Source organism: Athene noctua, chromosome 31, assembly GCF_965140245.1.
Source record: "Athene noctua chromosome 31, bAthNoc1.hap1.1, whole genome shotgun sequence".
Taxonomy (NCBI): domain Eukaryota; kingdom Metazoa; phylum Chordata; class Aves; order Strigiformes; family Strigidae; genus Athene; species Athene noctua.
Genome location: NC_134067.1, coordinates 999573 through 1025666, shown reverse-complemented (window position 1 = coordinate 1025666; position 26094 = coordinate 999573). Strand labels below are relative to the sequence as shown.

The window sequence follows — 26094 nt, the reverse complement described above, 5'->3', positions numbered from 1 at the left end:
GTGGACCCTTCCCAACCCCCACCCAGGTGGACCCAAGCCTGGTTGGGCCTCGTTGGCGTTGGTGTGGGTGGACCCAGGCGTCCGGGCGCTGGTTACCCATTAACCAGTGGCGCCACCATAAAGGGACCCTCCGGACCCCTCGTCTCCGTCTCCCGCCCTCCCACCCCCCCCCCACTACAGCCATGGGGGCTCCGGTGCTGCCCCTCTTCCTCGGCCTCCTGCTGCTGCACGTGACCCCCACCCATGCCCAACTGTGAGTCACTGCAACCCCTCCCTCCGATGCGTGGGACTCCCCCCTCCGTCACAATCCCCTGTGGGACCCCCCCACCCCATTGGATCCTCTTACCTGGGACCCCCCACCCATGGGACCCCACCCTGGGAATCCCCTTGTGCCCATGGGACCCCCCAACCTATTGGACCCCCTCTTATGGGACACACCCCCCCCCCTTTCCTTGGAATGTGTGCTGGGATCCCCCACACACCCATGGGATCCCCCGCACCCCATTGGACCCCCTCTTCTGGGACACCCACCCACCCCACCCATGGGATCCCTGCACCCTGAGGTCCCCTCACCCATGGGTTCCCCATCCATAGCACCCCCCCTGGCTGACCCCCTCCCCAACAAAGACCCCCTGCCCCAGATGGAACCCCCATGGCCTGACCCCCCCCCAACCTGAAGGACACCCTCATATTCAGGACCCCAGAACCAAGACCCCCCCCTGCCAGGGACCCCCAACCTACCTGGGACCCCTCTGCCAGGGACCCTCAACCTACCCGTTACCCCCCTGATGGTGGTGGGTGCTGGAGGGAAATGGGAGGGATATTGGGATGCGAGGGGGGGGGGGATATTGGGGCACAATGGGGGATTTGGGGTTGCTTCAGGCCTATGGGGCAGATCAGGGGTGTCCCCAGGGTGCCATGGGGTCCCCAGGGTGCTGTGGGGACAGACTGGGGGTAATTCTAGGTGCCGTGAGGACCCCAGGGTGCTGGGGGGGGAGGCGGGGGGGGGCTCTGTGACAGCCCCCCATGATGGCCGGTGTCCCCAGGGTGACGATGGTGACACCAGCGGTGCTGCGGGTGGAGACGGAGGAGCAGGTGGTGCTGGAGGCGCCAGGGCTGACCGCCGCAACCGAGGCCACCCTCCTGGTGCAGGACTTTCCCCGCAAGCGCCAAGTGCTCTACCAGATCCGTGTGCCCCTGAGCCCCGCCGAGGGCATGTTGGGCACCACCACCATCAAGGTGTGTCACCACCCCTGTGTCACCTCCCCGCCGGTCACTGCCCCCTCCCGCCCCAGAAAGGGTGACCCATGAGGCTCAACCCTCTACAAGATGGTGGAGAATCTCCATTGGGGTTGGTGGAGCCTGGGGGTGGGCAGTTGGTGACCATGGGGTTTTTGGGGATGGTCACTCTGCTGCAGGGACAGCTTGGGGACGGTCACCCCAGGTTCTTGGGGACAATCACCCCAAAGTCCTTGGAGATGGTCACCCTGTGACTCGAGGATGGTCACCGGGGGGTCCATGGGGGCGGTCACCTCTGGAGCCTTGGGGACAGTCACCCCAAAGTCCTTGGAGATGGTCACCCTGTGACTCGAGGATGGTCACCTGGGGGTTGTTGATCTCCCTGGAGTCCTTGGGGACTGTCACCTGGCATCCTCAGCCCCATTTCCTGGGCATGGGTGCCACCTGGTGTTCCCTGCCCTGTCCCTGGTGTGCAGGTGCCACCTGGTGTCACCTCTGTCACCGCAGGTGTCGGCCAAGTCACTGCCACAGTCAACGGAGAAGCAGTTTGTTTCGGTGTCAGCGCGGGTGGCCCATGTGTCCCTGGAGAAGGTCCTGCTGGTGTCATTCCAGAGCGGCCACATCTTCGTGCAGACTGACAAGCCCATCTACACCCCCGGCTCCACTGGTGTGTTCCTGGGCTGTTGGGTCCCCTCCGTGGCACCTTGGGGTCTTGGTGGCACCTTGGGGTGCTGGGGCCCAGCACCGATTTGGGGACATCTCCCTGACATCTCCACTGGGACCCAACACCCATTTTGGGGCCCAGCACCCATTTCTGGATGTCCCCACACTGTCCTTCCTCACCGTGTCCCCTGTGTCCCCTCACAGTGCTCTGCCGCTTATTCGCTCTGGACCACCTCATGAAGCCGGTGGCCAAGACGGTGATTGTGGAGATCAAGGTGGGTGACTGCTGGGGACACAGGGACATGGGGACACAATTGCCCATGCCACTGTCCCCAACCACTGCATGTCCCTTCAGACGCCTGATAATGTCATCATCAAGCAAACGTCTGTGTCCTCGCCCACGAAGACCGGCATCTTCTCCCTCAACCACAACCTACCCAACATCATTAGGTGGGTGCCACCTCCCAGGGTGACCCGGGGATGTCGGTGGCCCGGGGATGTCGGTGGCCCTGGACTTGTCCCCTTATCCTGTCCCCTGCCTTTTCCAGCCTGGGAACATGGACAATAATGGCCAAATTTGAAGACTCACCAGAAAAGGTCTTCCAAACCCATTTTGAAGTCAAGGAGTATGGTAAGGTGGGGTGGGGGTCCCCAGAAACCAGGTCCCTTGTCCTGGATGCGTTGGGTCCATTGGGTGTCCTCTCCGCAGTATTGCCAAGCTTTGAGGTTGTCCTGGAGCCGGAGGAGAAGTTCCTCTACATCGACCGGAATGAAGATTTCCGAGTGTCCATCATAGCCAGGTGGGATGGGAACCCCAAAATTGCTCCTTTTTGGGGTCAAACCCCCATGGGTGATGGTGTGGGGTGACATTCCTGTGCAAAGTCCCCAGGGATGAGGGGGTGCCGTGGATGCCAGCTGACAGGTTTGAGGGTGATGGGGAAGTGGGATGATGGGGACAGGGGGTGAGGAGGACACCGGGTGGTGGTGGTGGAGGTGACAGGGAGACCTGGGCATGTGGAGTGACGGGGTTGCATGACAAGAGCATGTGGGGGCACAGGGTGACAGTGATGTGGGTGTGATGCGGACATGGGGACACAGGGCTTGACGGTGACGGTGGGGGCTTGTCCACAGGTACCTGTATGGGAAGCATCTGCAGGGCACAGCCTTCGTCCTCTTCGGTGTTATGGTGGACGACGAGAAGAAGAGCATCCCCCAGTCTCTGCGGCGTGTCCAGGTGACCCTGTCCTTGACCCCTGTCCCTATTCCAGTCCCTTGCCAATCCCTGTCCCCATCCTGGTCCCCGTGGCTGTCCCCTGTCCCACCAACTCCACGCCGCAGGTGATCGATGGGAACGGGGAAGCCGTGCTGCCCATGGCCATGCTGCGGCAGCGATTCGCCAACTACCAGGAGCTGGTGGGACATTCACTCTACGTCTCTGTCACCGTAATCACCGAGTCAGGTGTGCAGGGGGGACACGGGGGGACACAGAGGACTTGGGGGGACAGGGATAGCAGGGATGTGTGAGGCCACGGGTTGTGTGTGTCTGTCACCGTCTTCAAGATGTTGGGTAGGTGGGGGGACACTTGGGGACATGTGGGGGGATGGAGACAGCAGTGACGGGTGGGACTGGGGGCAGGTGGCGTTGGGGACAGCCAGGATGGGAACATCTGGGGCCACCCAAGGTCAGACTGGGCTGTCCCTGGAGGGGACTGGGAGCCCTGTGACGGCACTGGGTGACGTGGCTGTTCCCGTGACAGGCAGTGACATGGTGGAGGCACAACGCAGTGGCATCCGCATCGTGACATCCCCCTACACCATCCACTTCACCCGCACCCCCAAGTACTTCAAGCCCGGGATGCCCTTTGATCTGACGGTAATGGCACCTGGGGACAGGGCTGGGGACGGCGGTGGCATTGGCCCAGGACCCCCATGGCACCTGAGTCCCCAGTATCGGGATGGGGATGGGACAATCCTGGGGGCTTGTGGGTGAAGGACACTTGGAGATCAGGGTCTGTCACTGTGTCCTACCCCTGTGTCACCTGGAGAGGGCCTGGGGACCGTGGACTGTCCCTGTGTCACCTGGATGACACCAGGTGTCATCCCTCATGCCGTGTCCCCACGTAAGTTCCTCACATCACAGCGCATCCCCTGCAGGTCTACGTCACTAACCCAGATGAGTCCCCTGCTCCACGTGTCACTGTCAAGGCTGATGGCTTCCAGGGTCTCGTCTCCACCCAGCGTGACGGCACAGCCAAGCTGGTCCTCAACATGCCAGCCAACAGGAACACGGTCCCCATCACTGTGAGTGGGGCTAGCTGCTGGGGTGGCCTTGGGACTGGAGTGGCCAAGGTGGCCAGGGGGCGGTTGAAGTGACCTGGACGTTGGAGTTGCTGAGACAACCAAGATGGCTGAGATGTCCAAGGCGACCAAGGACGATGGCCAGCATGGTCACCATTGACCAAGGGCCAGGACAGCAGGATCAGGGGACCGGGATGGCCCAGACATCCATGGTGGCCAAGGGTCAGGGCCACCCAGATCACCACTGACCAAGGATAAGGATGGCTGAGGTCAGGGGGACCAGCGTGGCTGAGGTAACTGTGGTGATCAGGATGTCCAGAGTGACCAAGGACCAGGACTGTCCTGGTCACCACTGACCAAGGCGCAGGATGGCTGGTGTCAGGGACACCACAGTGGTCAACACAACTGGGTTGACTGAGACATCTAGGGTCATCAAGGACCAGGATGTCCCATTTCAAGAAGACTGGTGGAGATGTCCAGAGGGGCCAAGTTGCCCACGGTGGCCTGCAGCCAGGGTCAGCAGGGTTCACCAGTGACCAAGATGTGGGATGGCCAAGGTCAGGAGGATGGGAGCCGCCAAGATGTTCAGGGTAGCCAAGGGCCAGTGTCAAGGGGACCAAGGTGGTTGAGTTGACTAGAGTGCCCAAGACATCCAGGGTAGCCAAGATGATCAGGTTGACCAATGAAATGATCATCATTGACCAAGGACCAGGGCAGCAGAGGTCAGGGCACCCAAGACCTCTACGGTGGCCAAGACCTCCATGCTGACACTTGCCCAGGTCCACGCCTCTCCCCGTTGATCAAGTGCCGCCGTGTCCCTGGTGTTGCAGGTGCGGACGGCCCAGCCGGGGCTGCCACCCGACCGCCAGGCCTCGCGGGAGATGACTGCCACAGCTTACCAGAGCCAGGGTGGTTCCGGCAACTTCCTCCACCTGGCCGTGGGGACCGTCGAGCTGCAGCCTGGTGACAACCTCGCCGTGAACTTCCATCTCAAGAGCAACAGCAACTCCGTCCGAGACGCCGTCCAGTATTTCACCTACCTGGTGAGGGCACTTGGCCTCTGCCAACCAACCGCCCTCCATCTCGGGGATGTAGACGGCCAGGTGCCACCAACCCTCCCTTTCCTTGCCCGCCGCAGATCATGAGCAAGGGACGCATCGTCCGTGTGGGGCGACAGCGGCACGAGGCCGGCCAGACCCTGGTCACCATGTCACTGCCAGTGACGGCCGAGCTCATCCCCTCCTTCCGCATCGTGGCCTACTACTTCGTGATGCCTGGCGAGATTGTTGCTGACTCCATCTGGGTTGATGTCAAGGACACTTGCATGGGCACCGTGAGTGTGGCCTCACTGTTTCAGGGGTCAGGGGGGTCTCTGGGGACGTTGGATGGGCCTTGGATGTGGTTTGAGTAACCCTTGAGGTGGCCCTTGAGGGGCTTGGGTGGCCCTTGGAAGGACATGGTGGCCCCTTGGAAGGTCTTGGGTGGTCCTTGAGAATTTTGGGTAGCCCGTGATGGGGTCTGGGTGTCACTTAGGTGGTTTGAATGGTCCATAGAGGGCTTGGGCATCTCAGGGGGGGCCTTGGGTGGTGCAGGTGGGCCCATTGTTGGTCCAGATGTCCCATGGTGAAGGACACAGCCCCATAGGCCAGCTCCTGGGGGTGTGGTGAAGGGTTTTTTTGGGCATCCCGTGGACATGACCCCTTCACCCCTGCCCTCTGTCCCCAACAGCTGGTGGTGAAAGGAGCAACAGAGGCTGACAACCGGGTGCACGATCCGGGGACACCCATGCGGCTGCGCATCGAGGGTGACCACAACGCCCACGTGGGGTTGGTGGCCGTGGATAAGGGTGTCTTTGTCCTCAACAAGAACAAGCTCACCCAGTCCAAGGTGGGTGCCCAGGTCCCCGTCCCCGCTGTCCCGGGTGGTGGCAATGGCTGTCATGGTTGTCCCCCGCTGGTCGCAGGTTTGGGACACAGTGGAGAAGGGTGACATCGCCTGCACCCCGGGCAGTGGGAAGGACAACGTGGGTGTCTTTGCCGACGCTGGCCTCAGCCTGATCACCAACATGAAGATTGCCACGCCGCAGCGAGGGGGTAGGGGACATGCTGGGGGCTGGGACAACCTGGGGTGGCACCTTGGGGATGGGGCTGGTGGCACTTCGGGGATGGGGAAGTGTGGCACCTCAGGGGTGGGGGATGCGTCACCTGATGGGACAACTGATGTCAAGGGGAAGTGACATTTGGGTTTGGGGCTGTGACACTGTGGGGTGTTGACCTGTGTCCTCTCTGTCCCCAGATGTCCAGTGTCCCCAGCCTGCGAAACGCAAGCGCCGCTCCCTGCAGCTCATCGAGTACAAAGGCACCAAGGGTAGGTGGCACTGGCAGTGTCCCATGTCCCCAAGAACACTGGAATGTCCTGTGTCCCTGGGGACACCAGCTTGTCCCATCTTCCTAAAGATGCCAAAGTGTCCTGTGTCCCTGAGGGACAACAGAGTGTCCCATGTCCCAGTCAATACCAGTGTCCCATGTCCCCAAGGGATATTAAAGTGTCCCATGTCCCATTCACCACCAGAGCACCCCATGTCCCAGTCAATACCAGTGTCCCAAGTCCCTGAGAGACACCAGAGCATCCCCAGTCCCTGAGGATGCCAAAGTGTTCCAGGTCCTTGAGGGACACCACGTCGTCTCATGTTCCAGTCAATACTGGTGTCCCATGTCCCTGAGGGACACCAGAGTGACCCATGTCTGAGGTGATACCACACCATCCCATATCCCAAAGGACACCAGCGTGTCCCATGTCCCTGAGGGACACCAGAGTGTCCCATGTCTGTGGTGATAGCACACCATCCCATATCCCAAAGGACACCAGCGTGTCCCATGTCCCTGAGGGACACCAGAGTGTCCCATGTCTGTGGTGATAGCACACCATCCCATATCCCAAAGGACACCAGCGTGTCCCATGTCCCTGAGGGACACCAGAGTGTCCCATGTCCCTGATGGCCCTCAGACCAGGGCCTTTGGGACTGGGTGCAAGTTGGGTGCCTTGGTGCTGGCAGCGGCTGAGTACACGGACAAGGTGCTACGCAAGTGTTGTGAGGACGGCATGAAGGAGAACCCCATGGGCCACAGCTGCGAGCATCGGACCAACTACATCCAGGATGGCGAAGCCTGTGTCCAGGCCTTCCTCGACTGCTGCAACTACATCAAGGGCATCCGTGACCAGAAGCAGCACGAGTTCCTTGAGCTGGCTCGAAGCAAGTGCTGGGCTGTGGTGGGGTGATGGTGGGGTTGGCGGTTGGGCGAAGCTTGGGCCCGTGAAGCTTGGGTGAAGGTCAGGTGAACCTCGGGTGTTCCTTGAGCTCTCCTTGGGCGATGCTTGGATGAGTTTTGGGCAATGCTTGGATGAAAGTTGAGTGATGCCTAGATGATGCTTGGGAAAAATAAGGGTGGTGCTTGGATGATGCCCCGCCCAGGGGTTGGGCCCCTGAGGCCACGGTCGAGAGGGATGCTGCCACCCTCAGGCGAGGCGGAAGATGTTTTCCTGGCTGAGGAGGACATCACCTCACGGAGCCTCTTCCCGGAGAGCTGGCTGTGGCAGGTGGAGCCGCTGACGGAGCATCCCAATGAGATGGGGTGAGCCCTTGTCCCCCCAGCCCCCCACCCCATGGCTCAGCCTGGGGATCGCCACCTCCTCCCTGTCCAGCGCTGGACACCGCTTTGCCCAGTCTGGAGTCCAGCTATGGTCTCCCCAAATCCAAACCTTTGACCCCCTGGTGCTGCCTTGGGACCAGCTATGACACCTTGGTGCAGATCAACCCTCTGGTCCAGCTTGGGGACCAGCCATGACACCCCACCCCTACTCCATCCTGGTGGCTGGTTACACCTCCCTTGCCTGGCTTGGGGCAGGTTATGACCCCCTTGGTCATTCCCATCCCCTCCAGAATCTCCACGAAGACTCTGCCTGTGTACCTGAAGGACTCCATCACCACATGGGAGGTCCTGGCCATCAGCATCTCACCGACCAAGGGTACGTGGTGGAGTAGGAAGGTGTCCCTGGGGAGCAAAGGAATCCCCCAAACCTTGGGGGTGGTCCTTGGGACTTGAAGTATCTGCTAAAGCCTGGTGGGTTTCCTTGGGGTTTGAGGGATCTCCAAAATTTTAGAGGGGAGCATACAACTGGAGAGGTGCCCCAAATGTGGGGGAGATCCCCCAATATTTGGTGCCAGTCCTTGGGACTTGAGGGATCTCCTAAACCTTGGGAGGACTCTGTGGGACTTGAGGGGTCTCCTAAACCCTGGGAGGACTCTGTGGGACTTGAAGGATCTCAGAAACCCTTGGGGAAGTCCCTGGGACATGAGAGGCCTAGCAAGCCCATAAACCTGAACCCCATATCCCCGGGGGCCACCCCGCAGGGCTGTGTGTGGCTGATCCCTATGAGATCACAGTGATGAAGGAGTTCTTCATCGACCTGCGCCTGCCCTACTCCGTGGTGAGGAATGAGCAGGTGGAGATCCGGGCCATCCTCTACAACTACTGGTTGCACGATATCACGGTTAGCAGGGGACTCGTGACTGGACTTCTTGTGGGCAGTGGTGGTGGTGTCTGTGCCCACCTGAACCCCACGGCCACCATTTCTGTGCCCCGCAGGTGCGCGTGGAGCTGATGCACAACCCCGCTGTGTGCAGTGCCTCCACCTCCAAAGCGCGCTACCAGCAGATCATCAGGCTGAAAGCCCAGTCGTCGTGGGCCGTGCCCTTTGTCATCGTGCCCTTACAGCTGGGGCTCCATGACATCGAGGTGAAGGGAGCTGTCCGGGGCAAGGACGTGGCTGATGGTGTCAAGAAGAAGCTCAAAGTTGTGGTGAGTGACCATTTCTGCTCATGGCATCGCCATCACAGAGTGCCACCTCCATCCCTGAGATGTCCCCAGCACGGTGGCCCTGTGACATCCCTGTCTCCACTTTCACCCTGGTGTTGGTAGACAGAGATGAAGAATCTTGCCCCCAGGATGGTCAAGCGTAGTCTCTTGGGCCTTTCTCAGTCTGTCCCATGACCTGGGAGTGCTGGTTTATACTGGGACACCTCTCCTGGACAACCCAGAGAGGTTGGGAAGGGGGAACCCAAAACCAGCCCCAACCTTCAGCTTTGGATTCTCAACTCTGCAGCCTGAAGGGATGAGGATGGAGAAGACGGTGAAGATAATTGAGCTGGACCCGAAGAAGAAGGGAGTCAGTGAGTGGCCCTGGCTGGTCTTGGGGATGTCTCAGCCCCACGGGGATGTCCCACTGAGGGGAAGGATCTGGGGATGAGGGAAGTCTCACTGTGGGTCTGGGACATCTTGGGGGATGAAGGAGGTACCACCAAGGGTAAGACTGGGGAATCCTGGGGGACAAGGACTACGGAGCTGGGGCAACTCAGGGAATGAGGGATGTCCTGCTGTGGGTCTGGGGCATCCTTGGGGACAAGGGACATCCTACTGTGGAGCTGGTGCACCTCAAGGGAGAAGAGACATCCTGGTATGGCTCTGGAACATCTTGAGGGACAAGGGACATCCTGCTGCAGATGTAGGGCAGGGCTGGGTCACCTCAGGGTGGGTGGGGGCATGAAGGATTTGGGGTCACCCATCTCCATCCCACAGATGGTGTACAGGAGGAGAAGGTGAGGGCAGCAAACATCTCTGATATTGTCCCCAACACCGAGTCGGACACCAGAGTCAGTATTCAAGGTGAGAGCAGGGGAAGGGACACACGTGGGGACAAGCTGAGAGGGGACAGGACACTCCTGGCTTGACATCTCCCCTTCTTCTGGTCCAGGCAACCCTGTGTCCATCATGGTGGAGAAAGCCATCGATGGGGACAAGCTGAAGCACCTCATCGTGACGCCGTCAGGCTGTGGGGAGCAGAACATGATCGGGATGACACCCACTGTCATTGCCACCCACTACCTGGACAGCACGTTGCAGTGGGAAAGCCTCGGTGTTGACCGCCGCAGGGAGGCCATCGAATTGATTAGAAAGGGTAGGAGCATTCCCCAAAGAGTCGGGGCAACCCCTGGTTTCCTCTCTTGGGGCGCAAAATGTCGCCATCCTCCAAAGTGCTGAAGAAACCTGCACCTTGTGAAGAAGAGATGGGTTGGGTGCTACCAGTTTGGGGATTTCTAGACCTACTGGTTTGCACTGGAATGCGCTCTGGAGTGGGTTGGTGGCCTGAAGCTACCTCAGCTTGGCTGGGTGCTCCTTGTGTTGGCCAACCACCATCTCCTCGCCAGGTTACACCCAACAACTTGCTTACCGGAAACCTGATGGCTCCTTTTCGACCTTCAAGAACAGTGCATCGAGCACCTGGTGAGGGTCACGTTGCCACCACCATGCCGGTCCATGTGACAGGGTTGGATGTGACACTAAGGTTCTCCTGTCCCCAGGTTGACAGCCTACGTGACCAAAGTCTTTTCCATGGCCATCAATCTGATAAACATTGAACCCGAGGTGATTTGCGGTGCCGTGAAATGGCTTATCCTGGAGAAGCAGAAGCCAGACGGGATTTTCCAAGAAGATGCTCCTGTCATCCATAAACCGATGTTGGTATGGGGAGGATCCAAACCCTGTCCCCACTGGTGGTCAAAGCTCTGTTGGTTTGAGACAGACTTTTGGAATGAGCTGTGGGGAAAAGACTACGCTGGGTGACAGGGACGAGTGTTGGGTGGACAGAGCTTGCTGTGAAAATCACGATTTTGAGATTTTTTTTTTCCCTCCATTTTGTCACGCAGGGAGGCTACCAGGGTGCTGAACCCGAGGTGTCACTGACAGCCTTTGTCCTCGTCGCGCTGCTGGAGGCCCGCGAGGTCTGCAAGAACCACATCAACGTGAGTGGCCCAGTCCTCAACCCCAGACGGGGAGAGAGGGGACAACAGAGACCTGCCACATAGCACAGTGCTGCAAGGTGTGGTGCCCAACCCTCATAGCAGCCACTTGAGAATCCAAATTTACCATCCCTTCCACCCAGAACTTGGACCGGAGCATCTCCGACGCCGCCGACTACCTTTCCCGGAGGTACCAGTCGCTGGCCCGACCCTACACGGTGGCCTTGACCTCCTATGCCTTGGCCTTGGCAGGGAAACTCAAAAGCGAGAAAGTTCTCATGAAGTTTTCCAAAGGTGACATCTCACTGGGGAGGGGGGACAAAAAGTGGGGGGTGGCGGGGAGAGATCACCGGGTGGGGGGGGAGAAATAGTCCCTAGAAGGTGCTGAGGGACCGATGTCACCCCAGAGGGCAGAAGTTGGGAGGAACGCAACGCCCGTACCTACAACATCGAGGGGACGTCCTACGCGTTGCTGGCCTTGCTGCAGATGGAGAAAGTGGAGCTGACGGGGCCAGTGGTCCGCTGGCTTGCCCAGCAGAATTTCTTTGGTGATAGCTACGGATCCACTCAGGTGGGCTACGAACCCTTCCGGCACCCATGGGTGCTCTCTTGGCGGGAAGGAAGGGGCTGAGGGTTTTGTTGGGGGTTTAGGGGTCACCTGGTGGCCCTGGGGACTCCAGGGCTATGGCATGTCTCTTAAGGGGTGGGGGGGTCACCTCTGATCCCAGGGACCCCAAAGGCATTGGGGGACCCCTCAAGGCTTGGGGGGTCACCTCAGGGCCCTTGGGACCCCCAGGGACGTGTCATGTCCTTGGGGAACACCCCTAGTCCAATGGGATCTCAAGAGCTTTGGAAAAGCCAAAAGGCCTGTCCCTGGGGACACCTGAGTCCTTGGGGACACCTCCAGACCCTGGGGACCCTCAGGGACATGTCCCATCCCTGGGGGACACCTCTGCTCCATAAGACCCCCAAGAATATGTTCCAGGTGATACCAGGTGGCTACAGGACTTGGGGGCCACCCTGAGCTCGGGGCCACCCAGGGGGGCTTTGGGGATGCTCCAGACGGTGTCCCCAAGCCCTGGTGACACAGGTGTCCCTGCAGGCCACCATCATGGTATTCCAAGCGTTGGCCCAGTACCAGGTGGCAACTCCACGGCAGCTCGAGCTCAACCTTGACGTGTCGGTGCTGCTGCCGCGCCGGGCCAGCGCCATCACCTACCGCATCGAGAACCGCAACGCCCTGGTGGCACGTTCCGCCGAGGTACCAGCACCCTTGTCACCCTTGTCACTGTCACCGTCAGGGCTGTGGGGTTGCAGCACTGCTGTTGCTGTCCAGGGGATGTCCCTGTCCCCTTCATGTTCCAGGGTGTCTCTGTCCTCGGGTGTCTCTGTCCCTCTGTGTCCTTCCAAGACTTGGGATGTCCCTGCCATGTCCTGGGCTGATCTTGTCCCCTCCCTTGCTGGGACCTGGAATGTCCCTGTCCCCTTTATGTCCCTCCATGTCCTCTGATTTCCTTGTCCCCTCCATGTCCTTCAATGTCCCTGTGTGTCTTGCAACACTGTTGCCCTCCCCCTGTCCCGGCATGTCCCTGTCCCTTCTACACCCCCTCCATGTTCCCACATGTCTCAATGGCCCAGGATGCCCCATCCCTTCTATGTCCCTCCCAGGGGACGTCCCTGTCCCTCCCCAACGTCCCCTCTCCCCTCAGACTAAGTTCAATGAGGACTTCACGGTGAAAGCTGAGGGCACGGGCCAGGGGACGATGACAGTGGTGACCATCTACAATGCCAAGGTCCCCGAGAAGGACAACAAGTGTGACAGTTTCGACCTGCAGGTGCAGGTGGAGGATGTGAAGACGGGTGAGTCCCCGCCATGACCCTGCCGTGTCCTCACTGTATCCCTCCCCATGTCCTCTGTGTGCCCTCCATGGCACCTCATGTCCCCTTCCATATCCCCCCGCGTCTCCTCATTGTCCCCGTGTCCCCCCCCAGGCAGCGAACAGGAGGGCGCCTTCCGCTCCGTCAAGATCACCATCTGCACCAGGTAGGGCGGGCTGGGGACACTGGGGACATCAGGGACTTTGGAGATAGGGAGGGGAATGGGGATACTGGGGACAGGGACATCAAGGATGGGGATGCTGGGAACAATAGGGCAGTTGGGGACAGGCAGGTGGCCTCAGCCCTGTCCCCACAGGCACCTGGACAACGTGGATGCCACCATGTCCATCCTCGATGTCTCCATGCTCACGGGCTTCACGCCTGACCTCCAGGACCTGAAGAGGGTGAGTGCGGGGACATGGGGACACAGGGGGGGACACAGGGGTGACGCAGGATCTTTGTGCCATCGCGTCCCACCGTGTCCCCCATGTCCTTGTGTCCCCACATCCCCATGTGTCGCTGTGTCACTGTGTCCCCATATTCCCCTGCGCCACTGCATCCCAGTGTCCCTGTCCTCGCCTCCGTGGCCATATGTCCCCTGGTGTCACTGTCCCTGCACCCCCATGTCCCCCCCGTGTCCCCACATCTCTGCAAGTCCCCTGCATCCTGCTATGGCCGCGTGTCCCATGTGTCCACCATCGCCGTGTCTTTATGTGCCACTGTGCCTGCACATCCCCGTATCCTGGTGTGGTGACGTGTCCCCGTGTGTCCCCGTGTGTCCCTGTGTGTCTTGCATGCCTGGTGTCACCGTGTCCCTTGTCCCCAGCTCACAGATGGGGTGGACAGGTACATCTCCAAGTTTGAGATCGACCAAGCACAGTCGGATCGCAGCAACCTCATCATCTACCTCGACAAGGTGGGGACGTGGGGACAAGATGGGACAAGGGTGGGAACGGGGACAAGGATGGATGTAGGATGGAGGTGGGGACATGCGCAGGGACAGGATGGGGACAGGGATGAGGATGAAGCTGGAGACATGGGTGGGGACAGGACCGGGATGGGGCTGGGATGGGGACACAGGTGGGTCTGGGGACATGGATCGAGACTGGAAGAGGGACAGAGATGGGAATGGATGGGGACAAAGGTGGGGACAGAAAAAGGGTCTCAGGGGTGGGGACAAGGACAGGGATGGGTCCAGGTCACGGGTAGGGACAGCATGGGGACATGGCTGGGGACAGGGCCAGGTTGGTGGTCAGGACACTGACTCCCAGCCTGGTTGACTGCCACCTCTGTGTCCCCGTGTCCCCGTGTCCCCGTGTCCCTGTCCCCAGATCTCGCACAAGGCCGAGGAGTGTTTCTCCTTCAGGGCCCACCAGCGGTTCCAGGTGGGCTTGATCCAGCCCGCGTCCGTCAGCGTCTACAGCTACTACAAGATCGGTGCGCGCCGTGTCCCCTCATGTCACCCTCAGGTCCCCTCCATCCCCACACTCCTCTGGGCCCTTTGCTTCCACAAAGTCCCCTCTGTGTCCTCCCTCTGTGTCGCCTCCTGTCCCTTTGTCCCACCACGTCCCTGCTGATCCTCTCCCCGTGCCTGTGTCCCCATGTCCCCCCATGTCCCCTTACATTCCCTGCTCACCCTCTCCCTCCACATCCCACCTCGCTCCCACTGGTCCTTCCCCCTTGTGTCCCGTCCCCCTGTCCCCGCCCCTTGTCCCCTCATGTCCCCATGTCCCTGCAGATGACCGCTGCACCCGTTTCTACCATCCGGACAAGGACGGTGGGAAACTGAGCAAGATCTGCCACGGGGACGTGTGCCGCTGTGCCGAAGGTGACGTGGGGACACGGGGACATGGGGACAGACTGGGGCAACACCCCCACCGTGATGGGACAGGTCATGGGGTGATGGGACACACCACAGCCATGATGGGACATGTCATGGGGTGATGGGACACGCCACGGCCATGATGGGACATGTCATGGGCGTGATGGGACACGCCACGGCCATGATGGGACAGGTCATGGGGTGATGGGACACGCCACAGCCATGATGGGACAGGTCATGTGGTGATGGGACACGCCACGGCCATGATGGGACAGGTCATGGGCGTGATGGGACACGTTGTTGACAAGATGGGACTTGTCATGCCTATGAGGGACTCGTGTCCCTGCTATGGTGGGACGTGTCCCTGCCATGACAGGACGTGGTGGGACATGTCACTACCACAATAGACCTTGTCACGATCGTGTCCCCATGTCCCCGCAGAAAACTGCTTCATGCGACAAAAGCACGATGTCCCGATCACCGTTGACCAACGCATTGAGCGCGCCTGCGAGCCAGGGGTTGACTACGGTGGGACATGGGGGACGTGGGGGACATGGGGGACGTGGGGGACATGAGGGACGTGGGGGACATGGGACAAGGATAATGGGGGATATGGGGTCATGGGGGGAATTGGGGCATGTAGAGGGGACACGAAGGATATGGATGGGGACACGAGGGGCACAGATGGGGGGACATGGAGGGACAAGGACAGGTGGGGAGGAAAGTGAGGGCCAAAGACCCCCCTCCACGTGCTGAGGGGTCACCCTGGAGAGGGGGTGACACGGTGATGTCCCCTTCCCCAGTGTACAAGGTGAAGCTGGTGGCAACAGGGCAGACGCCGTCCCATGACAACTACATCATGACCATCCTCGCCGTCATCAAGATGGGTACGAGCGCCCCGGGGAGGGGGGGGACAAGGCCACCCTGAGGGTCATGGTGGGTGTCACCTAGGGTTGGGGACAGACAGGGGCAGGGACATGCCTGTTGATGTCACTAGGGTGGCTTGGGGGCCTCCAGGTGGGTTGGTGTCACCCAAGGGTGCTGGGGACACCCATGGGGGCTGGTGTCACCTAAGGGTGCTGAGGACACCCCTTGGGAAGGGACACCCTGGTGGGTTGGTGTCACCCAAGGGTACTGGGGACACCCATGGGGGCTGGTGTCACCCAGTTGGGTTGTTGTCACCCAAGGGTGCTGGGGAATGCCGGAGGGAACTGGTGTCACCTGTTGCTGATGGCACCAGCAGGGTGGTGCCACCAAGGCCACCAGTGGCTCCCTGGGGACTGAGAGTCCCCGTGGCGGGACGTGGCAAAGTGGGTGCCCCCGTTGTGTCGGGGCAGAGGTGACACGTCACCCATGTGTCCCCCTCCCCGGACAGGCACCGACGAGGACCCAGCAGGAAGCAACCGCACCTTCGTGAGCCACAAGCAGTGCCGAGACGCTCTGAGGCTCCAGATCGGCCAGGACTACCTGCTCTGGGGGCTGGCTAGTGACCTGTGGGCCACCGGCAGCCGGTAGGGACATGGGGGACACGTGTGGGGACACGTGTGGGGACACGTGTGGGGACACACAACACAAGACATTGGAGACATGGATACATGGGCCGTGGGGACACAGAGACACGTGGACATGGTGACACTGAACACCCAAGTGCACAGGGGCATCCCCCCACCCTCCCCCTATCAGGCCCGAGATTCTCCAATGTCTTGTATAGGGTTGTGCACCCCCATTGTCCATCTCTGTGTCCCTCGCTGCGGGCTGCCACCCCCTTCTGACCGATGTCACCTCTGTCCCCTTGTTGCCTCCAGCTTCTCCTACCTCATTGGCAAGGACACGTGGCTGGAGTCGTGGCCCTCGGAGGAGGCCTGTCAAGAGCCCGACCTTCAACCCCTCTGCCAGGACTTCATTGAGTTCGCCGAGGCCATGACCATGTTTGGGTGCCCATCCTGAGCGTGTGGCCCCCCGCCCATGGGTGCCACCCGCTCTGCCACCCCCTGTTGTGCCCCCCTACCCCCCTCCTTTTTTTTTTTTTTTTTTTCTTTCAGTTAAAAAAGTCCTTTCTGACAGCCTGGCCCTGGATTGGCATGTTGGGGGTGTCAGGGGGACGTGGGGACACTGTAGGGGACAACAGGGTGGTGAGGCCGGAGGGGACAAGGGGACTCTGGGGACTCCATAGGGGATGATGGGGACATGGGGGACACCACAGGGGCCTTGGGGACTCTGGAGGGGACACAAAGGTCATGGGGAGTCCATAGGGGATGATGGGGTCATGGGGACACCACAGGGGCCTTGGGGACTCTGGAGGGGACACGAAGGTCATGGGGAGTCCATAGGGGATGATGGGGTCATGGGGACACCACAGGGGCCTTGGGGACTCTGGAGGGGATGACAGACCTATGGGGATCCTGTAAGGGATGAAGGGATCATGGGAACCCTGTAGGGGACAACGGGGTCGTGGAGGCTCCGTAGGGGACAACGGAGCTTTGGGGACTCTGTAGGGGTCATGGGGACTCTGTAGGTGACAATGGAGTTGTGAGACCCTGTAGGGGACTCCATAGGGGATGACGGGGTCATGGGGACTCCATAGGGGACAGTGGCATCATGAGGGCTCTGTGGGGGACACGGGGACCCCGTAGGGGACAGCGGCATCGTGGGGGCTCTGTGGGGGACACGGGGACCCCGTAGGGGACACAGCGGCATCGTGGGGGCTCTGTGGGGGACACGGGGACCCCGTAGGGGACAGCGGCATCGTGGGGGCTCTGTGGGGGACACGGGGACCCCGTAGGGGACAGCGGCATCGTGGGGGCTCTGTGGGGGACACGGGGACCCCGTAGGGGACAGCGGCATCGTGGGGGCTCTGTGGAGGACACGGGGACCCCGTAGGGGACAGTGGGATCGTGGAGGTATCATGGGGGCTGTGAGGACTCCACAGGTGACAACAGGGCCGTGGGAACCCTATAAGGGACGATGGGGACCCCACAGGGGACAGCAAGGCTGTGGGGACCCTATAGGGGACATCAGGCTTGTGAAGAGTCACGGGGAGCCACGGGACCACGTAGTGCCCACACGGTCCCGTGAACGCCAGAGGCACGGCGGGGTCAGGGGGCCCCTACGGGGCTGTAGGGACCCTGCGGGGCCTCTCCGGGTCCAGATGGGGCCCGTGGGGCTGGGTGAGGCCCTCGGGGCACACGGCCCTCGGTGCACGGCGCTGCACGGTGGTGCACGGTGCTGCACGCCCTCGGCGCACGGTGACACACAGCACACGGTGCTGCACGTTTTTGGTGCACAACCCTCGGTGCACGGTGCTGCGCATCATCCTCAGCGCCCAGTGCTGCGCGCTGTGCTCGGCGCTGCACGTTGCTTGGTGCACAACTCGGTGCGTGGTGCTGCACGCCCGTAGTGCCGGGTGCTACACACTTCTCGTGCATAACCTGTGGTGCACGGTGCTGCACCTCCTCAGTGCACAACCCTCAGTGACCGGTGCTGCACATCCCGGGTGCATGGTGCTGCGCGCCGTCGGTGCACATTGATGCACAACGCGTGGTGCTGTGTGGCATTTGGTGCACGGTGGCTGCACGTCCTCAGTGCACAACCCTTGGTGCACGGTGCTGCGCAACACGTGGTGAAGCACAGCATTTGGTGCACGGTGTTGCACGTCCTCGGTGCACAACTCTTAGTGCTCAGTGCTGCACGACTTTAGTGCCTGGTGCTGCACACTTGTCCGTGCACAACCCTTGCTGCATGGTGCTGCACGACTTTAGTGCCTGGTGCTGCACACTTGTCCGTGCACAACCCTTGCTGCATGGTGCTGCACGCCCTCAGTGTGCGGTGCTGCACGTCCTCAGTGCACAGTGACACACAGCACACGCTGCAACACAGCATTTGGTGCCCGGTGTTGCACGTCCTCAGTGCACGTTGATGCACAGCATGTGGTGCTGCGCACCTTCAGTGCACAACCCTCGGTGCATGGTGCAACACGGCATTTGGTGCATGGTGCTGCACGCCCTCGGTGCACAACCCTCGGTGCACGGTGCTGCACACCCTCGGTGCACGGTGATACAGAGCACACGGTGCTGCACGCCCTCGGTGCATGGTGACACACAGCACACAGTGCTGCACGCCCTCGGTGCACAACCCTCGGTGCACGGTGCTGCACACCCTCGGTGCACGGTGATACAGAGCACACGGTGCTGCACGCCCTCGGTGCATGGTGACACACAGCACACAGTGCTGCACGCCCTCGGTGCACGGTGCTGCACACCGTCGGTGCCGGTTGATGCGCAGCACACGGTGCTGTGTGACATTTGGTGCCCGGTGCTGCACGCTCTCGGCGCACAACCCTCGGTGCCCGGTGCCGCACGGTGCACGGGGCCGCAGGGTGCAGGGTGCTGCTGGGTGCACCCCGCGTGCACACTGGGTGCCGCCGGCGGTTTCCTGCCTTCCCAGCAAGGCCCCGCGCGGGCGGCACTTTCCGGTGACTTCTCCGGCGTCCGCAGCCCCGGGCACGGCCGCGCACACGCGTGGGCTCACGCCTGGGTACGAGCGTGTGGGTGCGTGTGCCCGTGTGGCTGCAAATGCGTGTGGGCGCCCAGACACTCGTGGGCTCATGCACAAGTGTGTAGCGAGGGAGGACTCGCGCTTGCACAAGCGTGGGTGTGCGCGGTGCTGGGTAGCATGAGCACGCGTGTGCGGGCATGGTGCAAGCATGTAGCATGTGTGTGGACGTGCAAAAGCGTGTGCGTGCATGGTGCCAGCATGCGAAGGCACAAGCGTGTAATGGCACATGTGTGTGTGCACTCTGCAAGTGTGCATTAGCACGTGTGTGGGCACGTGCACAACCGTGCATGTGCATGGTGCAAGCATGTAGCACGTGTGTGTGCACCAGCACAACCATGTGCGTTCATGGTGAAAACATGTAGCACGTGTGTGTGCACAAGCATATGCATATGCATGCGTGGTGTAAGCATGTAGCATGTGTGTGCACGAGCACAACCATGTGCGTTCATGGTGCAAGCATGTAGCACGTGTGTGTGCAAGAGCACAAGTGTGTGCATGCATGGTATAAGCATGTAGCACTTGTGTGGACACGTGCACAAGTGCGTGCATGCATGGTGCAAGCATGTAGCACACGTGTGGGCATGTGCACAAGCATGTGCCTGCATGGTGCAAGCATGTAGCATGTGTGTGTGCACAAGCACATGCATGTGCATGCATGGTGTAAGCATGTAGCATGTGTGTGCACGAGCACAAGCGTGTGCATGCATGGTGTAAGCCTGTAGCACATGTGTGTGCACAAGCACATGCATGTACATGCATGGTGTAAGCATGTAGCATGTGTGTGCACAAGCAAAAGCATGTGCATGCATGGTGCAAGCATGTAGCACATGTGTGTGCACAAGCACATGCATGTGCATGCATGGTGTAAGCATGTAGCACACGTGTGGGCACGTGCACAAGCATGTGCGTGCACAGTGCAAGCATGTAGCACACATATGGGCACGTGCACAAGCATGTGCGTGCACAGTGCAAGCATGTAGCATGCGTGTGGGCACAAGCATGTGCGTGCATGGTGCAAGCATGTAGCATGCGTGTGGGCGTGTACACAAGTTTGTGCATGCCTGCTGCCAGTGTGCGACGGCACGAGTGTCTGTGCACATGCAAAAGCACAAGTGTGCGTGACACAAGCGTGCCTGATGCCTGCACGCAACGGCACACACGTGTGCGCTCACACGTGATGCCGGCATGCGCACGGCTCAAGCGTGTTGCACGCGCGTGTGAACACATGCACAAGCGTGTGCCAGTGTGCCACCGGCTGGGGACGTGTCCCCCTCGGCCGGGTGGTGTCCCCAGAGCTGGGGACAAGGTTGGGGGTGGCCGGGAGCCCGCGTGTGTGGCAGAGCGTGTCACCCCCCGTCCGTGCCACCCCCCCGTGTGCCCCGGCAGTGTCACCCCATGTCCAGTTGCTTCCTGTATTGGCCCCCTGCGGTCATGTGACAGCCTGCAGTGTCCCCAAACTGTCCCCAAACTGTCCCCAGGCTGTCCCCCAGCATCACCGGGTCACCGTGGGGACGTGGAGACTGAGGACTCCCCCCCCCCTCGATGTCCCCAGCTGCAGTGGCCCTGGGGATGGGGACACCACCCCCCAGTGGCCCTGGGGACACCGATGACCCTCAGGTCGTTCCTGGTGACACTTGTGGGGTCACCGGTGTCCCCAAAATCAGGGTGATGCAGCGGCACCTCTGTGGTCCCCATGTGTCCCCCTGGGGGAAGTGCAGGGGACACCATGGGGAGGGGGGGGACACGACAGTGTTGGGGACATGGGGGGGGACACACACAGAGACCGCCCCCCCTTGGGGACACAAAAGGGGGTGACACCCTGGGGGGACACTGCGGTGGAGGGGACAAGGATCCTTTTGGCACCCGCAGGGTGGGGGATGTCACGTGGCCACGTGTCCGTCCCCCCCCCTCCGCCCGTTGTGTCCCCATGACGGGGGAAGCCACCCCCGGGTGGTGACACCGACGGGTGACGTGGGCCCTGTTTCCTCCGGGGCCATAAAGCGGGTGCAGGTCCCCAGGACGCCGGGTGACACGGCAGGTGACACGCCAGGGGTGGCCCATGGGGGACGGCGTCTTCACCCTGGCGGGGCCCTGGCCACCACTGGCCCCCCCCAGGGCACCCATGGGTGCTGCTCCCCCCCCCCCCATCCCGGCGTGGAGGCGACGGGTGCGGGGACGAGCTTGGGGACAGTGGGTGCTGGGGACACTGGTGGCCCTGGCACTGGTGGCGGTGGCAGCACAGGGCTGGGTGCTGGCGGGGGTCCGGGGGGAGCTGCAGAGGGTGACGGCGCAGCTGCAGGTGAGAGGGGACGTGGGGACACGGGGGGGAGGACACACACGCGTGGGGGGGGACAGGGGGGACATGGGAGTATATGGGGGGGACGTTGGGGGACATGGGGGGGACATGGGGGGACATGAGGGATGTTGGGGGACATGGAGGGACATGGATTTGGGGGACGTGGGGACACAGAGGGACATGGGGACATGGGGGATGTTGGGGGACGTGGGTGAACTTGGGGGGATGTGGGGGGACATTGGGGACATGAGGGGACACAGGGACATGGGGGACATGGGGGATGTTGGGGGACATGGAGGGGACATGGGGACACATGAGGGATGTTGGGGAACATGAGGGATGTTGGGGGACATGGATTTGGGGGACGTGGGGACACAGAGGGACATGGGGACATGTGGGATGTGGGGGGGACATTGGGGACATGAGGGGACACAGGGACATGGGGGACAGCAATACGGGGGGACACGGAGCCGGTGGGGTTGGGGACAGTGTGGGGACACCACGTGTGTGTGCAAGATATGGCTGGAGGGACACGTGTGTGCGTGTGACAGCGGGTGACACCACCGGGGCGCGGGAGGGGGCTGTGGGGGCGCACACGCGTGTGCGTGTCCCTGCGTGTCCCTGCGTGTGTCCCCTCTCTGTCCCCGTGTATCCCGGTGTGAGTGTCCCCGTGTATTGCCGTGTCCCCTCGTGTCCCCTTGTGTGTCCCTGTGTCCCCTCGTGTATCCTCAGGTGTGTCCCCTCATGTCCCCGTGTCCCCTCGTGTCCCTTCTCGTGTCCCCATGTGCACGTCTGTGTGTCCCCATGCCCAGGCGCGTGTCCACACGTGTGTGTCCCCATGTGTCCCCGTGTGTCCCCTGACCCATGTGGGTGTCCACAGGCCAGTGGGGACCAGCAGCTGTCGGAGAAGGTGGTGCAAGGTGGGTCCCCAAAACTGGGTCCTGGGGACATGGGGGCCACCACCCTGGGGACATGGGTGCCACCACCTTGGGGACATGGGTGCCACCACCTTGGGGATATGGGGGCCACCACCTTGGGGACGTTTGCCACACCTTGGCGACATGGGTGCCACCATCTTGGGGACATGGGGGCCACCAGCCCAGGTGCCCCCCCCTCTCCCTGTGGACATGTCCTTGGGGGTGACAGTGCCACCAGCCTGGGGTGTGTGTGTGTGTGTGTGTGTGTGTGTGTGTGTGTGTGTGTCACCCCCCTGGGGACACTGAGCCTCACCCGGACACCCGGGTTCCCTTTGCAGACCCCCCCCCAGCTGAGAAACCAGCGGCTCATCTCATAGGTAAGGGGGGGAGAAAGGGGGGGGGGGGCTATAGATATTGGGGGGTGCTGGAATTTTTTGGGGGGGGGTCATTGCCCCAGACACCTGGGTCCCCTGTAGATTTTGGGGGGTGCTGGAATTTTTTTGGGGGGATCATTGCCCCAGACACCTGGGTCCCCTGTAGATATTGGGGGGTGCTGGAATTTTTTGGGGGGGTCATTGCCCCAGACACCTGGGTCCCCTGTAGATTTTGGGGGGTGCTGGAATTTTTTTTTTGGGGGGGTCATTGCCCCAGACACCTGGGTCCCCTGTAGATATTGGGGGGTGCTGGAATTTTTTGGGGGGGTCATTGCCCCAGACACCTGGGTCCCCTGTAGATATTGGGGGGTGCTGGAATTTTTTGGGGGGGTCATTGCCCCAGACACCTGGGTCCCCTGTAGATATTGGGGGGTGCTGGAATTTTTTTTGGGGGGGTCATTGCCCCAGACACCTGGGTCCCCTGTAGATTTTGGGGGGTGCTGGAATTTTTTTTTTGGGGGGGTCATTGCCCCAGACACCTGGGTCCCCTGTAGATATTGGGGGGTGCTGGAATTTTTTTGGGGGGGGTCATTGCCCCAGACACTTGGGTCCCCTGTAGATTTTGGGGGGTGCTGGAATTTTTTTGGGGGGGTCATTGCCCCAGACACCTGGGTCCCCTGTAGATTTTGGGGGGTGCTGGAATTTTTTTGGGGGGGGTCATTGCCCCAGACACCTGGGTCCCCTGTAGATATTGGGGGGTGCTGGAATTTTTTTGGGGGGGGTCATTGCCCCAGACACCTGGGTCCCCTGTAGATTTTGGGGGGTGCTGGAATTTTTTTGGGGGGGTCATTTTCCCAGACACCTGGGTCCCCTGTAGATTTTGGGGGGTGCTGGAATTTTTTTGGGGGGGGTCATTGCCCCAGACACCTGGGTCCCCTGTAGATATTGGGGGGTGCTGGAATTTTTTTGGGGGGGGTCATTGCCCCAGACACCTGGGTCCCCTGTAGATTTTGGGGGGTGCTGGAATTTTTTTGGGGGGGTCATTTTCCCAGACACCTGGGTCCCCTGTAGATATTGGGGGGTGCTGGAATTTTTTTTTGGGGGGGTCATTGCCCCAGACACCTGGGTCCCCTGTAGATATTGGGGGGTGCTGGAAGGTTTGGGGGGGCATCTCCCCGGACACGTGGGTCCCCTATAGATAATGGGGGGTGCTGGTATATTTGGGGGGGGGGGGTGTTACCCTGGACATGTGGGTCCCCTGTAGATATTGGGGGGGTGCCAGAATGTTGGTTTTTTTGGGGGGGGGGTGTTGCCATCTCCCCGGACACCTGGGTGCCCACATAGTGGGACATCGCTGGAAGCTTTTGGGGTGCTCAGCACCCAGGATGCCTTCATCCCTCCTCTTCCTCTCCCCCCCCCCTTCCCGCAGCCGACGCCGACATCTCATCACAACCCAACGGGTCCCTTCGGTGGGAACCGGGCAAGTCGTGGGCCTTCGTCCGCGGCCTGGGCTACCACGGCGGGTCCCTCGTTTGCCACCAGCCCGGCCTCTACTTCGTTTACTCCAAGGTGCAGCTGGGTGCTCCGGGGTGCCCCGCGCGGGCCACCACCCTCCACGGCATCCACAAACGCACCCCCCGGTACCCCGGTGTCCTCGACCTCCTGGTGAATAAGGTGGTTTATTGTCCCCAAGTTCGGGGGGTCCCTTGGGCCCGACACAGTTTTTTGGGGGGACTCGTGCGCCTCGAAACGGGCGACGAGGTTTTCACCCGCGTGCAGGCGCCCGAGCTGGTGCGGGTGGTGGATGGCACCCGCTCTTATTTTGGGATGTTTATGGTCTGATTTTTTTTTTTTTTATTTTACATCCGCGCCCCCAGCGTCCCTGAGGTGCAGGATTAGGGATCGGGGGGGGGGGGTGTGTGTGTGGGGAGTCTCCGGTGGCTCGTATAGGGTTGTGCACAGGGTGGGGGGGTGCTGATGACCTTGACCGACCCCTCCTGGACGCCGGGGGACCCTCACTGGAAGTCTGCGGTGACCCCTATGACCACCCCACACACCCCCCCCCCGGCACCCCTGAGGCTCAGGACTGGCGAGCAGTGGGGATTCTCCGGTGGCTCGTATAGGGTTGTGCACAGGGTGCTGATGACCTGGACCCTCCAGACCTGGACCCTGACCCACTCAGACACCTGGGTCCTTCCCTGCAGGACCCCCGGAACCTCTTTTTACCTATTTATTGGGGGGGGGGGAGGTAACCCTGATATTCAGGGGGCCCCCCCCCAAACCCCAATCTCACCCTCCCACCCCTAGAATTGCCCCCCAGGATGTGCCTGGGTCCAGCATCATCTCTGCTGTGCCTCAGGTGGGGCCAAACAGGGGTTGGGGGATACTCCCCCCCCCCAAATTGGGGGACCCCCCCTCACCCTGACAACCGCCCCACCCTGAGCCAAAAATAAAAGTGAAAAGAAACAGTTGGGTGCCAGAATTTGATGAAGGGGGGGGGGGGGGGGGGGGGGAACGTAAGGGACAAATTTTGGGGGTGCTGGGGCAAACTGGGGGGGTCGGGGATGTATTGGGGGGAGGCTGGGGCAAATTGTAGGGGTCTGGGGAAAATCTAGGGGGGTCTGGGGCAAATTGGGGTGTCTGGAGTGAATGTGGGGGGGGTCAGGGGCAGAGCGGGGGGGTCTGGGGCAAATCTAGGGGTGCAGGGCAAAATTGGGGGGGGCTGGGGGATATTAGGGGGGGCTGGGCTCTAGGAGAGGTCCTGGAGTAAGTTGGGGGGGGGGGCGCTCTGGAGTATATTGGGGGTCTGGGGAAGATTTGGGGGTGCAGATGGGAGGGGGGGGCAAAAAATGGGGGTCAGGAGCAATTTGAGGGGTTCAAGGGCAAATTTGGGGGGACCGGGGTCTATTCAGAGGGAGGCACAGGACAGACTATCCCCCCCTGCCCCCCCCCCCCCCCCCCCATTCCCAAGAGCCTTTTGCTTTTTGGAGTGGAGATTCTCTGCTGGCTGCTATGAGGTTGTGCCCCTTCCCCCCCCCCTTCTTTGCCCCTGCTCCAGGGGGGGCTGAATCCAGGATTTGGGGGGGAGCAACCGAACCCCCAGATGTGTGTGTGTGTGTGTGTGTGTGTGTGTGTTCCCCAGGACCTGGGTGCCTTCCACTTCCTCGTGCAAGCGGCGCGCGGCCCTGGTGCGAGTG

At 61.2% G+C, this 26094-nt stretch overlaps 2 protein-coding genes across 2 annotated transcripts; both read left to right on the top strand.

Moving 5' to 3' along the window:
- Window positions 1–182: 182 nt before the first annotated feature.
- On the top strand, window positions 183–16819 carry C3 (complement C3). Its single transcript, XM_074930034.1, has 40 exons — window positions 183–253; window positions 1047–1239; window positions 1747–1906; window positions 2107–2177; window positions 2258–2352; window positions 2451–2533; window positions 2612–2702; window positions 3034–3136; window positions 3241–3361; window positions 3660–3775; window positions 4057–4203; window positions 5031–5243; window positions 5339–5533; window positions 5929–6087; window positions 6164–6293; window positions 6496–6567; window positions 7256–7453; window positions 7721–7832; window positions 8141–8226; window positions 8612–8751; window positions 8847–9059; window positions 9364–9430; window positions 9837–9923; window positions 10012–10215; window positions 10466–10541; window positions 10619–10778; window positions 10964–11059; window positions 11200–11350; window positions 11464–11627; window positions 12159–12317; window positions 12766–12916; window positions 13049–13100; window positions 13251–13338; window positions 13761–13850; window positions 14266–14371; window positions 14673–14762; window positions 15198–15284; window positions 15560–15643; window positions 16132–16267; window positions 16562–16819. The coding sequence occupies exons 1-40, from the start codon at window positions 183–185 to the stop codon at window positions 16701–16703; spliced, it is 4959 nt and encodes a 1652-aa protein (XP_074786135.1). The 3' UTR covers window positions 16704–16819.
- A 4033-nt stretch (window positions 16820–20852) lies between these two features.
- Window positions 20853–24739, top strand: LOC141972079 (tumor necrosis factor ligand superfamily member 14-like). The gene is made up of 4 exons (XM_074929844.1): window positions 20853–20975; window positions 22487–22526; window positions 22862–22900; window positions 24327–24739. The coding sequence occupies exons 1-4, from the start codon at window positions 20853–20855 to the stop codon at window positions 24737–24739; spliced, it is 615 nt and encodes a 204-aa protein (XP_074785945.1).
- Window positions 24740–26094: the final 1355 nt, after the last annotated feature.